Source organism: Myotis davidii, unplaced genomic scaffold, assembly GCF_000327345.1.
Source record: "Myotis davidii unplaced genomic scaffold, ASM32734v1 scaffold1567, whole genome shotgun sequence".
NCBI classification, from domain to species: Eukaryota; Metazoa; Chordata; class Mammalia; order Chiroptera; family Vespertilionidae; genus Myotis; species Myotis davidii.
The window spans coordinates 216,029-230,697 of record NW_006297578.1 but is presented as its reverse complement, the minus strand read 5'-3'; the positions used below and the strand labels follow the sequence as shown (position 1 = coordinate 230,697).

Below are 14,669 nucleotides of genomic sequence, written 5' to 3'. Positions count from 1 at the left end.
CAGACAGTGTAGTTTCTCCCCGTATGAGTCTTGGTCCCCAGAGACTCACCCGGAACTGGAGTTCAGAGCAGTTAGGAGCATGTGTCTCCCTCCCAATTGAAAAAGACAACCGCGTTCTCAGTTGCCAGCCCTTTCCGGCACGCGCCTCAGTACCTCTTCACTTTACTTCTGCACCTTCTCTGAGTCTCAGTGTGCTTTTCTCTTTACTTCTAGTTGTAGAATTTCCACTCAGCCAGCCTTCCTGTGGTTCTGGATTATGTCCGTTTTGTCTTTAGTTGTATTTTTGAAGAGGTTGTGTGAGGCAGCAATTTCAGGTATTTACCTATGCCGCCATCTTGTTTTCTCTGTATGTTTCACTTTTTAAAAGACTAGATTGTGGATATTTATTTAACAGACTTAGTCTGCTTCCTCAGATTTAGGACTTCTGAGAATGAAGTGCTGACAAACACCTGAATTATTAGAACACCAGTAGCTCACAGGATTGTGTTTCTCATCCAAATACACTATACTTGAAATTACAAAAACACCCTTAAAATAAGAACATTGGTGATATGTTCAAGGTGAGAGTATTTAGTCTTAAACTAGACATGTGGACTGAATAAAGAGCAATTAGAGATTGCAATTGGTTCTTGAACAAAATGTTCGAACTGTCAAGGTCCAGTTCTATATGGATTTTTTAAAAAAATTCTAAATACGTCTCTGAATCTAGAGACATAGAAGTATGGAACAGACTGTCGAATCTCAGAGGGAAGGTGGGGGTGGGTTGGAAGAGAGCAACCAAAGAATTTGTATGTATATATACATAATCCATGGACATAGACAATAGAGTGATGGAGGCCTGGGTCAGGGTGGGTGGCTATAAGGGGTCAATAGGAGGAAAAAGTGGATATATGTAATACTTTCAACAATAAAGATTATGAAAAAAACTAACTACGTATAATACTGTAAACGTATTTTCTTTTCTTTATGATTTTCTTAATAGAAGTTTCTTTTCTCTAGCTTATTTTATTATAAGAATATAGTATATAATACCTGTACAAAGTATGTGTTAATTGACATTTTTGTTCTGGTCAACAGTAGGCTATTAGTAATGAAGTTTTGGGGGAGTCAAAAGTTATAGGTGGATTTTCAACTGTGTGTGTGTGTGTGGGGGGGTGGTATTAATGCCCCTAACCTCCACATTGTTCACGGGTTAATTGTACAGCCAATTGAGACTCAGTGGAACCACAGATATTTAAAAAACTATTTCCGAGATTGGGAAGGATTATAGAATTCTTTAGTGGAAGTGAAGTCACAATTTAGAAGAGATTCATAGATTTTGATGAGTATAAATCATGTTTTACTGTCTGGAAGAAGTGTCTTTGAAGTACAAACCTTAAGGTATATCTGATTTTTCAAGTTTGCCCAAGTTTGAAGATAAAATAAACTAAAATTGATCTATAGCCATTGTTTATATATTTAACTCCATTGGAAAATTTGGAGCTACATATATAAAGCCTAAAAGAATTCTGAAGTCTCTGGCCATGGGATTAAACTTTGGGCCATTTTGAGATTACCGTGAAAGTATATTATTTCCCATGAATTTACTGACATTGAAGTTGAAAGTCACTCACTCTTTTTGCTGTATTTGAGTTGGAGTTTGATGTGCTCTGACTGAAACAGATCAGTCTATTATATTACAGAGTTCTCATTGATTTGATTCACAATGATGAGTGAATACCACCAGGCCTGAAATTGTTGATTTTTGCATACAGTGCTTTTTGGATTGCTTTTGTATTACTGCTTAATATCCATAAATTTGAATAGTTAAAAGGTGATACTTTGTAAGTGTTATGGATTAAAAATAATGTAGTCTGTAAAACGTAAAGTTCTAATTGTATGGGTTCACATTTGAAAGAAAAGTGGACACCCAAAAACTTGTGCATCTTCAAAAAAATGAATCCTAGTTGTGATGGTTGCCCAACAACATGAATAAACTTAATGCCATTGACCTGTAAACTTAAAAATGGTTAAAATGATAAATTCTATGTTATGCATATTTTACTACAATAAAACAAATTACTTTTTCCTCCATTTGAATGTATATAGCAAATGGACCCTGAAAACAGTTTTGGAATCTCTGGTGCTTAATTAAGTGAGCAAAAAGAAATATAATTCCTTCTTACATCCAGGACGGTATAATGATAGCTGAGAAACATATTGTATGAACATATAGCAACATAGAGATAGTCTGTAATAACAATAATAAGATAAATTTGAAATAAGAGACACAGGGAACAAAGTTTCAGGAAAGTAAACGACTAAAACCTGAGGGGGAAATGAGGGTTGGAAGGCAGTGAATGTAGAACCCAAGGGTGAGTCCATGGTCCTATGCCAAGCAGATCCCCATGAGAGTGAGGAACTCATCACAGTTATTTCCAAAGGGAAAAGTAACTAAAATTGTCAAATGAAGGTTATATGAGCAGATGGGATCAAGTGATAGAGTAGTTGGGAGATAATCTATTAATACAAAAATGATGAAATATTGCAGTGAAATTGTTTGAAAATAAATGCTCTGTCAATTTTCAGGGGGATGGGGCTTAAATTATGAACTTTATCTGCTACCTAGTGAGGTAAGGAATGCAAACGAGTTATATTCTGTAGTATCTATTTTTTTTTTTTTTTACATTTGTATGACCATTAACTATTTTTTTACCTGGAAGCAATTTGTGTTCTAAAAATACCTGTGGTTTTTTTCTCACAGTATTAGAACAATTTATGTAAAGTAAAAACACAATGAAAATATAATATACATCATTAATAGAAATATACAAATATAACAAAGTGAAGAAAAATCAATTAGACCTTATAACAGACTAACACAACTGATACTATAAATCAACAGTAGGGTGGTGGGAAGGAATAAGGAGTAAGGGAGGGGATGGACCATAATCTATTACCTACAATTTTAGTACACAGAATCTGACCATACACCATGAAAATGAATAATAATAGCAGCTAATATTTATTGAATGCCTAATGTATGCTGAATATTGTGCATAAGTATACTATGTATTATTTTATTTAAACTTTATATTTCTCCAGGGTGGTAAGTGTTCCTGTTATTTTCCACATTTTTGGAAGAGAAAAGTGAGGTTAAGTAACTTCAGGCCTAGTGAAATAACTTAAAGTGATGAGTGGCAAGAAACAGGATAAGGAGAGTTGGATGGGCCTATCCATTTACTATCTCCCCCAATGCAGTCTTTTGATCTTCATGTTGCTCTTTTGTCATTTTATATCCCCTTCAAGGTTGTCCCTGGTACTCATTTTTGCCTCATTTCAAAGGCATAGAATTTTTTTTCTTGTGTCAGATAAAGGGACCAGTGAGCATACAATGTGATTTGCCTCAGGGCTTGGTGGACCCATGAAAGGGTGGCACTGCCTGTTCCCCTTCAGATGGTAACCACTACTTGGTTCAACCTGTTTGAATCATCCTCCTGGTAGCATTGGAAGAGAGATGTAAATGGACATTAATGTACTTCCTATGCCACACTAGCACTTTCTAATTTATTTCCTATAATAGTCCTATGAAGTGGAGCAACTATTGTCATCTTCATCTTATAAATTAGAAAATAATGTCCTGAAAATTTGAGTTTCTTCAGGTTATAGATCTGGTGAGTTGGAAATGCATCCTCAGTTGTTTTGGCTCTAAAGTCCCTGCCTTTTCTAGTGTACCATGCTGCCCCCAAATTGTTTGATTTGATGGCATAGAATAGCACCTGCTAGATTGTAAATGCAGCCAAGGTGGAAAACAAAGCCTTTAATTCTGTGTTCTGCTTGAACTGACCTCCCTCAAGGAGGTAAACTCTAAAAGTTAGAAGGTCATACCATAGGAGAGGTTGCTCTTGTTTTCCACAGCATTACACACTCCATATTTCAAATGCATGTATCAGCCTTCTTGCTGAGGGGGCTTCCAAAGACTTAGTTTTGCCAACAATTACCAACATCCAGACAGTGAGCCATTTGTAATCACTGCCCTCCACATCCAAGTATATAGGGCATGGTCCTTTGTTATGTTTTCTCATAGAAATTATCCTTCAGAGCACTTAACAATGATTTGTAATTATATATTCACTAATGTTATCATTTACTTAATGTCTACCATAAGCTTGTAAGCTCCATGAATACAGAGTATCTGGTTTTTGTATCCTGAACAGCTAAATAATAATTTGTTGAACTGATAGGTGATTTCCCATCAAAGAGCTAGGTGATCAGTATTTTTCCTTACTTATCTGGCCAAAAAGAAAATATGCAGAGGCTGTATGTGCCTTGGATAAGTGGGTCTGTTTCTTAAGCCTGTCTAACCATTTGTTTCTTAAAGAGCTAGTGGTAGAAAAATGCTAACTCTGTTCTACATACTCTGGACTCTGGAGGGATTAAGCTTCCCTGAAAACAGAGAAGGACTCAGCTTACCTCTTTCTGGTGGTATTTGATTGCTACCTTCAGCTTGGCCAAGTCATGGTACTTCTGAGGGTCAAGTTCTTCACTATGGTCATCTCGATGGTTGAGGATGATCTCCAATTCCCGGGAGCTCCGAGCTTGGTCCAGTAGGTCTTTGGCAAAGAGCTTACACTGTTGGGAGAGCTCCTCATACTCAGCCTTGAACTCATTTTCTACCTTGCTGAGTTCTTTGAGCTCCCAGCCCAGGCGGAAAGCAGTTAGGATAGGGTCCTCACTTGATAAGGCAATGAGTGAGGGGCTTGCCAGAGCTTTATAGATGTTCAGACGGGAGCGGGAGTGGCGCAGGCTATCCACCTCTGAACTGGACACACACTCCACACAGTTGCAGCGGATCTGGTGAGGCCGTGGAATAGTGACCCGTTTTTGGACAAGCAATTTGATGATTTCATAGTTGTTGGTGTGGGCAGCTAGCATTATGGGAGTGATGTCTGGTGTGAACTCAGAGAACTGGGTGTCCATCATCAGAGTAGGAACCTAGGTAAAATAAAACAAAAAGCATAAGAGCAGGATTTAGTATTGGAGAAAGAGGGAGCACAAGGCCTATCAAATATTAGTGATTTGGGAATTGGAGTTAACATTCCTTTGTCAATTCCACTCCTTATCATATTGGCTATTTGTGGAATGCTTATTGTATGCCAAGCACTGTTCTAAATGCTTTACATTTATTTACTAATTTAATTCCACAACAACCTTTTGGGATATATATTTCCCTTAAATGAATAAGCTGAGGCACATAGAAGTTAAAAACATACCTAGGATTACACAGCTTTTAGTAGCAGAGCCAAGATTCAAACTCAGGCAATATGTCTTTAGATCTCCCCTCTTAAAATTATGCAACCACAATATGCCCAATTCTATCGAAGGCACAATGGGGATACAGAGAAGTAAAGGACATTTTTCCTGACCTCCTGGAATGGAGTTTGGTAGATCACAAACTTGGTGAGTAGGAGTACATGGTAGTTTGTGTTCATTTCCAAAGGAGCAACAGAGATTGCAGGAATATTTTTTCTTGTTGACAGTGTTACAGATGTCCTCCATCTTCCCCTCCTTTGCTCCCCTCTACCAAGCCCTCACCCCACCCCAGGCCTTCACCCCAGTATATTCTGTGTCCATGGGCTATGCATATATGCATGCATATATGTTCTTTGGTTATTCATTGAAAGGCTAATGACAACCAGTAATTTTAAAGACCATGTCACTAAAGCCCTGGTAGCTAAAGTGAAGATACCCTCAAATCATTGCACTGACTTTGTATCTATATATATAAAAGCTTGAGCAACCAGCTGACCAGCCAACTGGCCAACCGGCTGGTAGCTATAATGTGCACTGACCACCAGGGGGCAGATGCTCAACCCAGGATCTGCCGAATGACAGCAACTTTTCAGAGTGCCCTCTTGCATTCCAGGACCCCTTGGGGGATGTTGGACTGCTGGTTTCAGCCCGATCTCCGCAGGCCAGGCCGAGGGACCCACCAGTGCACTGTGCACCAACCTATACTATATATATATAGAACTTCAGGGGACCAAAGACTAAAGCCAATGTTCCTTACAACTTCCTGCAGGTCCCAACAAGGTAGAGATAATCTGTTATTGTCAGGAAGAAGTAGTCTATAAATGAGGACCTCCAGGCTTAGGGAGGGACTACCAATAACAAAAGGACTTTTGATAAAATTGCCATGTCCATTATGTGATGCTTGGTGTAAATAGCAGGTACAGGCGAAAGGTATGGAGTTCTTTGGGAATTTAGGAGCATCTCTGGGTGAGTGCAGAAACTGGTCAATAAAGAAACAACTTTTCAACTGTAAATGTATATTGGGACCCAGTTTGTTCGCAATCTAATAGTAAAACTTAGGCAGCTCACTAGACCCACAAAAGAGTCTCTGTGTAACAGGATCTAGTGCTAGATAATAAGGAGGACTGGAATAATCCAAGAAGGCCTCATGGAGGTGTGGAGCTGAGTATTCAAAGCATATGTAGGATTCCAGAAAGTAGTGAAATATTGATCTCAATACAAAATGTATTGAGCTGGGAACTCAAGTGTAACTGGGGGAGAACATGGATAATTGAGATTCTCGCAGAATAGACAAATATTATTTTAATCTATAGTTTCTTTTTACTCTTAAATTTTTTAAAAACCCAGAATTGCTGGAGAACTGACAAAAGGATGAGTTATAGTTTTTCATCATCTTTACCTATTTTCCACCTTGGATGGAAGATCCCCAAGCAGGGAAGTGGTCAGAAAGGAGGGAATAGGAAAAAGGTGGAAGAGAAAGAGGGGGAGGAATACACAAGAAATCTGTTTCCTTCAGGGAGTGGTTGCATCAGCCTCTGAATAGTTGAGAGCTGGCTGCACATTGGTCATCAATGGCTTGGATTGAGCAGCAAGTAAACATTGTTAAACATTTATAGAGAGCAGCTACAAATGAGACAGCAGGAAGTGAGCAACTGGCTCATAAAGTAAATTGGACACAGGATAGAATAATCTCAGCAATTAACATAAGCCTACAGGCTAAGGAAGAAGTAGGTCTGAGTGGGCCTGGTAATGAAAATAAATACCACAACCAGCATAAAGCCTAGAGTTGGGAGAGATGCTAAGTGAACAATGCATCACAGTTGGCCCAGGAAGAAAGAAGTTTACATCTGGGAACCTGCCAGTTATCAGTGGGCACGGGCATTCCTCAATCTCTGTCAAGATTTAGAGGCAGGAAGTGGGAGGTGAAGAAAAAATAGTTTGTAGCACAGGATTCCCTGGGTTAGATTGGAGGTATGTGTTTGCTTCCTACCACGGTGTTCTTCCTGCCCTTTCTCTCCACTTCCATGCTCTTTCTGTTTTTCCTACTCTTTTATTTCCTTCTTTCCTTCTTTCTATATCAATGCTTCCAGGCCTGTCCAAGACAAACAGTAGTACTTGTGAATATTGCTTAGCCCCACTTGTGTCATAAAGCTGAAAGGTTGCTGTCTATGCCTAGAATATGAAATGCTTTTTGGAACCACCGATTCCATTGTCTTTGACTTAGTACTTAACAAGGAGTCTTTGATTCTCCTTTTAGCTTTCTGGGTATATGACACCAAAGATGAAAAATTTTCAAAAGAAAACTGGCCCACAATGACCAACCATGTCTTCCTACCCAGACTGCCTTTTCTTCTTCTGGCAGCCTTATCATTCACAGGTTGCCATATCTAATTCAGTCATTCTTTCTGTGTGTACATCCTTGTGGGATCCCTGTATGGAATGGTCTACCTCATTGCTCTTCCAGAAAAGGGTCATTGTAAGCCCTGGATCCTTCAATAGCTCCTTGTCTTAACTTGATCCCACCCCTTGCAGACCACCCAGTTGTTGTGGGCAGTAGGTTACACCCAATATCTTGTTGTTCTCTAATTATGTCGCATGTATCTTTTTTGCTCCTTCACTAGGGTTGTGAGTTATTTGGAGGAAGAGCTGTCTTAGTCTGTTTGTGTTTTCCCCCATAGTGTCCAGCACACTACGAGACATACAGCAGGCACTCTGCAAAAGGGAATTAAGTATCCAAATATCAAATTAAGAAATTGACTCTACTTTACAAACCTGGCTCCTACAATTTGAGTCAGTGTGAGCTGAAGACTAGGTTTGGGGGCACATGCATAATTTTAATGAGTAAATTATAGGAACTGGTGAACTGTAGAGCACATACCTTTTCAAGAGGAGCATCTTCTGCTCAGATTCTTGTCATAAGCACAAATGAGGGCCAAGTGTTGCCATTTTCCAAGATAAATCAGAAATATAGATTTGGGGGCAGAATTTTTAAAGATTTAAATGTTGCCTCAAAAAAGTTAGAGAAAGTGTGCAGGCTCAACAAAATACATATATGAGGGAATTTAGGCTTGAGTGAACCAGTTTGTGACCTTTGAGTTAGCATATAAGTTGTGAGACTAATAAAAGAATGTGAGAGGAAGCTGGACATTTAGGCAGGAGCCAAATTATCAAAAGCTTTCTTTGCCATGCTAAGGAACTTAATGTTATTTTTTGCGACAGTGAACTGCTGAAGAATTTTAATCAGAAGAGGTGCATAGTTAAACAAGTGTTTTAAAAAGATCAATTTAGCTAAAGTGTGGTGAATTGGCAGTGGTAAATGTGCTTCCAATTTTTAATAAGCAGCTTTCCACACACAAAAAATCTTGATTTATAGTGTTTGGCAATTTCTGTGGTGTAAATATTCCCATTGTGGCCAATTTCAAGTTACCAATATAACATCATGGAACATAGAATTTGGAAGAGATAAACACAAGCAGTTCTCACCAGCTAGTGTAAGCCAGCGCCAGCACACCATTGGATGAGTTTCAGAAGGATATGACTAGTTAAAATATATCACTAGTGTAGATGAAGAGATGGTGAGATCTTAAACAGTAATTCTAGAGATACACAGAAAATAATAGGTTTAAAACATTCATTGGGTGTGTCAGGTAGTATTGGATGTGTCAATACACCAGGAGAAATAAATCAAGGAGATCAGGTTTCTCGATTGCATGTCTGGTTGATTGTGGTGTTACCAACAGATAGTGAATATAGGAGGAAGAGTAAGTTTAGGGTTTTTAAAAAGTTCAATTTTGGACACTTTAAATTTCAAGTACCTATTGGGACAGCACTAGGAAATTGTATAGCTCTAATATGAGTCTCGAAGGAAATTTCAGGACTAAAAATGTGGATGTGAGAGTCTTTAGCCTATAATAGTTGAAACCAAGACAATGGATGGGATCAGTCTCTGCCTGCCCCAGCCTCCCCATAGTTGGGCTTGCTGATCTACCCCAAGGACTCAGTCCTGCCCCAATTTCCAAAGCAACTGAGGCTTGAAGTAGGAAACACTCAATTGGCCATCTTCAGCCTCCTTTATTCCTTATTTCAATCATTGGGGATTTGCATTAGGGCACTCTCCTTGTTCTGTTAGTTTTTGAATCCAAGCTTCTTCCCCACCTTAGCCCTAGTTTGTAAAACAAGATTCTCCCTGGATCTCTAGTCTGAATTTCTGTTCGTATAATGGGCCTAATAGCCCAGGCCTGGTATATTTTCTGGATTATCTGTGCCTTTGATCATCTGACCATCTTTGAGTTATTTTATAGCTTTGTTAATTATAATGTAAATATTTCTTGTCTGTGCATCTATTTGTAAAATTTTCAGCATTCTTGATGGCCTATATCAGGGGCCAACAAAATTTTTGTTGTAAAAAGTAAGATGGTAACTTGGCTGGCATGGCTCAGTGGTTGAGCATTGACCCATGAACCAGGAGGTCACCATTGGATTCCTATTAGAGAATATGCCTGGGTTGCAGGCTCAATCTCCAGTGTTGGTCATTCAGTAGGCAGCCGATCAATGATTCTTTCTCATCATTGATGTTTCTATCCCTCTTACCCTCGTCCTTCCTCTCTGAAATAAATAAAAATATATTTGAAAAATAAGATAGTAAATATATTACGATTTGTGGACAATACAATCCTGCCATTGTAGCAGGGAAACAGCGATAGGTAATATGTAAATGAATGGGTATGGCTGTACTTTATAAAATTTTATTTACAAAAACATGTGACAGGCTGTATTTGACTTTTAGGCTATAGGTGATAGACCCCTGATCTCCTCATTCCCTCACTAATCAATGAGTTAAACAAAAATTTTGACATGTGTTCACTTGAATTTGTATATAGATCATGATTTAACCATTTAAAAATTATGCTTTAATAGCCATTTGTGTTCAGATTGAGGTCAGGTGGAAAATTCAATTTTATTATTTTCTTATCAAGTTTTAATTTCTCTTTGAACTCCAAAATTATACTGAATGGTCTTAGGTTTCCCATTAAAAATTCTGCTTTTAAAAAAGAAAAAAAATGTGTACATAATTTATATTGAAAGAACAAAAATGGATAAAACTTATCTGGGGATAATGTCACAATACATGCCCGATGTTTTTAAAAAGTCAAAATTGATATATAAAAATCAATAATGTATATAACAATAGCTACCATTATTACCCTTTGTAACAAGGATAAAAATAACATTAATAGCTACTAATTATAGAGAACTTTCCATATGCCAGGCACCAGGCTATAGTATCTCATTTAGTCCTCCCTTTGTTTCTATGGTATAAACATAGTAATTATCCCCAGTTTAAATCTGAGGACACTCACCCATAGAAAAACTAAGTGCCTTGCCCAAGGTCTCATGTCTGGGAAGTAGAGTGAGAGAACTTGAACCCAGGCAGTTTGGCTCCAAAGCCTGTACTGTTAGCCAGTATGCTGCCTCACTCCCAACTAGTGAAAGACCAAATTTTTGATTTATTATATCAATAAATAAATCTACAATCATAACATTTAATATTCATAGATATCATAATTATGTGCTACAGGTTTTATTGAGTAATAATAAATTTCATCAACTAATATTCTTCCTTAAACCCAGATAAATGTTATGGAGCATTACTCAAGATTTGGGAGCCCGCAAAACAATTCTTTTTAAATATATATATATATATATTTCTTTATCGATTTCAGAGAGGAAGGAAGAGGGAGAGAGAGATAGAAACATCAATGATAACAGAGAATCATTGATTGGCTGCCTCCTGCACGCCCCCTACTGGGGATCAAGCCCACATCCCGGGCATGTGCCCTTGGCAGGAATTGAACCTGGGACCCTTCAGGCTGATGATCTATCCAACTGAGCCAAACCGGCTAGGACAACCATTCTTGATTTCTTATCAAATAGGGTCTCTTAATTTTTCAAAAGACAGGAGCTAAGTCTATGAGAAAATAATACATGGCTAACGCCATAGGTTGCCAGAGTTTATACTTTCAGGGAAACTGGAAAAGGCATTTTTCTCAAAATGTATGGTGGGGGCTGGAGAAAAGGGAAGGAAATCAATACATCAAGAAATTACACTTGGTTCATATTATCTACAATTCTGCTTCTAGAGAAACCTGATCGATGAACCAATTTGATTTAATTTTAAAATTTGCAATGACTTGGGCCATAGCCACTAAAGAATACATTGCCTCCATCTCCCTGGGGCTTTGTATTCAGGCCTTAATGAGTTTGCTCCTGGATCACCCTAGGACTTCCTGTTATAAAGCTAGCACTATATTCTAGAATCCTTCTGGATTAATGAGCACAGGACAGAGTTGCTGGGCTCTAAGTTAATCATATAAAACACTGGCAGTACAGTGAACAGAGAGCTTGAGTTAGTTCTTCATATTTTCAGCTAAATTCCATTGCCAGAGGAATAGATGATGCTCCACTTTCCCCACTCTCAGGACTGACTAGAGCTTTTACAAGGTTATTGTTCTCAAGTGGCCCAAATGATACATTCATTTCCATTAACCTCATCACTGGACACAATCTGCTAACTGGAATTTTTATGAACCCTTAGGCAGGCATCCTAAGTTCATCACAGACTTCTGAAATTAAACCTTCCAATGGACAGTCCCATATCAGGAGCTACCTCATTCATATCCACAATGCTGTCTGGTTATAGGCTAACCCAACTGTTACTTCCTCATAGAACTGGTGCCACAGTATCATGCCAAAATAAATCTCCTATTTTATGACTGGATTTAGTGACATTGCAATATTTTCACATGCTGGGCCTCCTCTTCTCTACCCTAACATGCAGATAAAATCAATGCTCAATCTTTTCAGCAATTCAAGGGACTGTTGGAAAAGAAACTTCATTTTTCTGTATTACTCAGAAATGAAGAACACCTGCATCTAATCACATCATATTACCAGCCACCCACTCTGCCTTACCTATAGATCAGCTGGCTAGTAGTAGTGAGGCAGGAGCAGCCATTGGCATCAGATGGGAAATAATGTTTCCCAGACTCTGGTAAAAACAGAACCTTCTGAATTAAGATTTGGTGTACCATCTGAGCTTATGTCAAAGCCATTTGTGTTCAGATGCAGCAAGTTCAAAAATCAGTAAATCAGAAGGCGTGGGTTATTATGGATGTGGAAAAAATGCCAGAAGTAAAGTTATGGTCATTGTGTCTCTAGCACTGCATAGAGCAGTGATGGCGAACCTTTTGAGCTCAGCGTGTCAGCATTTTGAAAAACCCTAACTTAACTCTGGTGCCGTGTCACATATAGAAATTTTTTGAAATTTGAAACCATAGTAAAACAAAGATGTATATTTTTGATACTTATTTTATATATTTAACAAAGAAAAAATCAACCAAAAAATGAGTTCGCGTATCACCTCTGACACGCGTGTCATACGTTCGCCATCACTGGCATAGAGTAATGGATCCCTGATCGGCTGGTGTGAGTGTAGTTTGCTTTGCAGGTAGCTCTATGGTGGTGCTTGGTACAAATAGTTCTTTAGGAAAGGCATTATTCTTAGTTTATTTTTATGTCATCATGTAATTTTTAAATTAAATTTCTCTTGTATATTGTTTTACTTGGAAGAGGATGCTACCAACCTGATTTAGAGTATTCGGTTTCACTGCTCATCATCTGACTAGTATGAGTTCAGGTAGCATGATAAAGGTTTCTGATCAGGGCTGAAAATCCAGATGCAGAAACCGTGGTGATCAACCAGGGCACAGGACCATGTAAGGGCCAGGATAACCAGATTGATATGAACTATATGATAAGATTCAATACAAATAAACATTTATTATTTTCTAATTTCTCTAGTAGACACTGATTTTGTTAGAAGCAATTCTACCAACAAAACAAAATCAGAATGAATAAAGAGGGCCTTTCATACAAAAAGAGGAGTTGAGACCCTTAATTTGCTTTTAGTAGTTTATATCCGTACAATTGAAAAGTATATTCATTGCCATACAATGAAAATTGATAGGTATTATTGGGAGTCCCAGTTTAGGTCTAGAAGAGCTTAGGTGATAAAAATTAGGCTCAGTTGGTTTTCAGAATGTAAAGGTAAATTTTAACAGGTGATTCTCCCCCCACCCCCACTATCTAGCTTTTTAATTCTATGAGTTCCAAAATTTTCAACTGTGTTTAACACTTCTTCTTTTTTCCCTTTATTGATTAAGGTATTGCATATGTGTGCTTATCCCCTCCATTGCCCCTCTACCCCTCACTCATACCCTGACCCCGCTGCTGTCTGTATCCATTGGTTAGGCCTATATGCATGCATACAAGTCCTTTGGTTGAGAATGCAGAAAAGGAGAAGGAAAGGGGAAAGGGGAAAAGAGCAGCTTACTCTCAGCAGAGAAGCCAGCAGTCTCAAGGCATGGCAAAATCAAGTTGCCAGGCACTTCTCGTGATTTCTGGGAAGGCCACAACAAAGTAAAACAAAAGAAACTTGAGAGTCAATCAATATTTTGTACCAAAATATTCAGCAAAGGAATTTTGAAGCCTATAGACAGGAGGGTATATAACACCTTGGACCCACACCCAACTTGCTCTTCAGATTATTTGAGAGCCCGTCTGTGCTTCATAAGCCAGATGCACAAGTTTGCTTGCTTGCTTTGCTTTTTCAGTAAAGGCGCATACTTTAATTGCTTTAATAAACTGGCTTTTCTCAATGCACTCAGGGTCTCTGTATAAATTCATTTATATGAGAAGACAAGGATTGAGGTTGGGGACAGCTTTCTCCCACTGACTCAGGGGGTTGTCCAGTAACACCTCCCTGGTGTTAGTGAGAGGTGCCTATAACACCTGAGATTAACTGGGCCTAGATTCAAAACTAGAGTTTAGCGGCTCTTTGCTGACAGAGGCCCTTCATGTACTCTGCATTCTTGAGAGAATCATAGACTGAACTTTCAACTCCCCGTCTGTTTATGTTTTCTGAATCAACTACTGCAGGGAAGTTTCTTGTCCCCTCATCACCATACTACCACTTAAGCAATAGACTGTGATACACCCTGACCAATTAGAACTGCACAGATTGTAATTGTCATCAACCAATCCATGCTTAGACTTCAAGTCCTCATTTGCATGATGGGAACCTGGGCAGAAACTTCCTCCATTAAAGATGGCCTCTCCTTTGTCTCTGCAGAGCACTGTTCTATTTTTACCTGAGGCTGCATCATCCCAGTTTGCAAACTGTTTGCTTGAAGAAGTCTCTTTTGTCCCTCTGATACTTTTTAGTGAATTTTTGTTGACATGTGGCAGGAAACATGTTTTATTCATTTGTACTGCTGGAAGCACCCTGGGAGAATTTTGTGTTTAGGCTCTCCCTGCTG

The 14,669-nt window shown here is 38.6% G+C and overlaps 1 protein-coding gene across 1 annotated transcript in view; it reads right to left on the bottom strand.

Moving 5' to 3' along the window:
• Positions 1–14,669, bottom strand: part of TRPC5 (transient receptor potential cation channel subfamily C member 5) — a 274,908-nt gene that overhangs the window by 78,482 nt on the left and 181,757 nt on the right. The window contains exon 4 of the mRNA XM_006773297.2: positions 4,453–4,974. Coding sequence (XP_006773360.1) covers positions 4,453–4,974 — 522 coding nt within the window. The remainder of the gene's footprint in view (positions 1–4,452; positions 4,975–14,669) is intronic.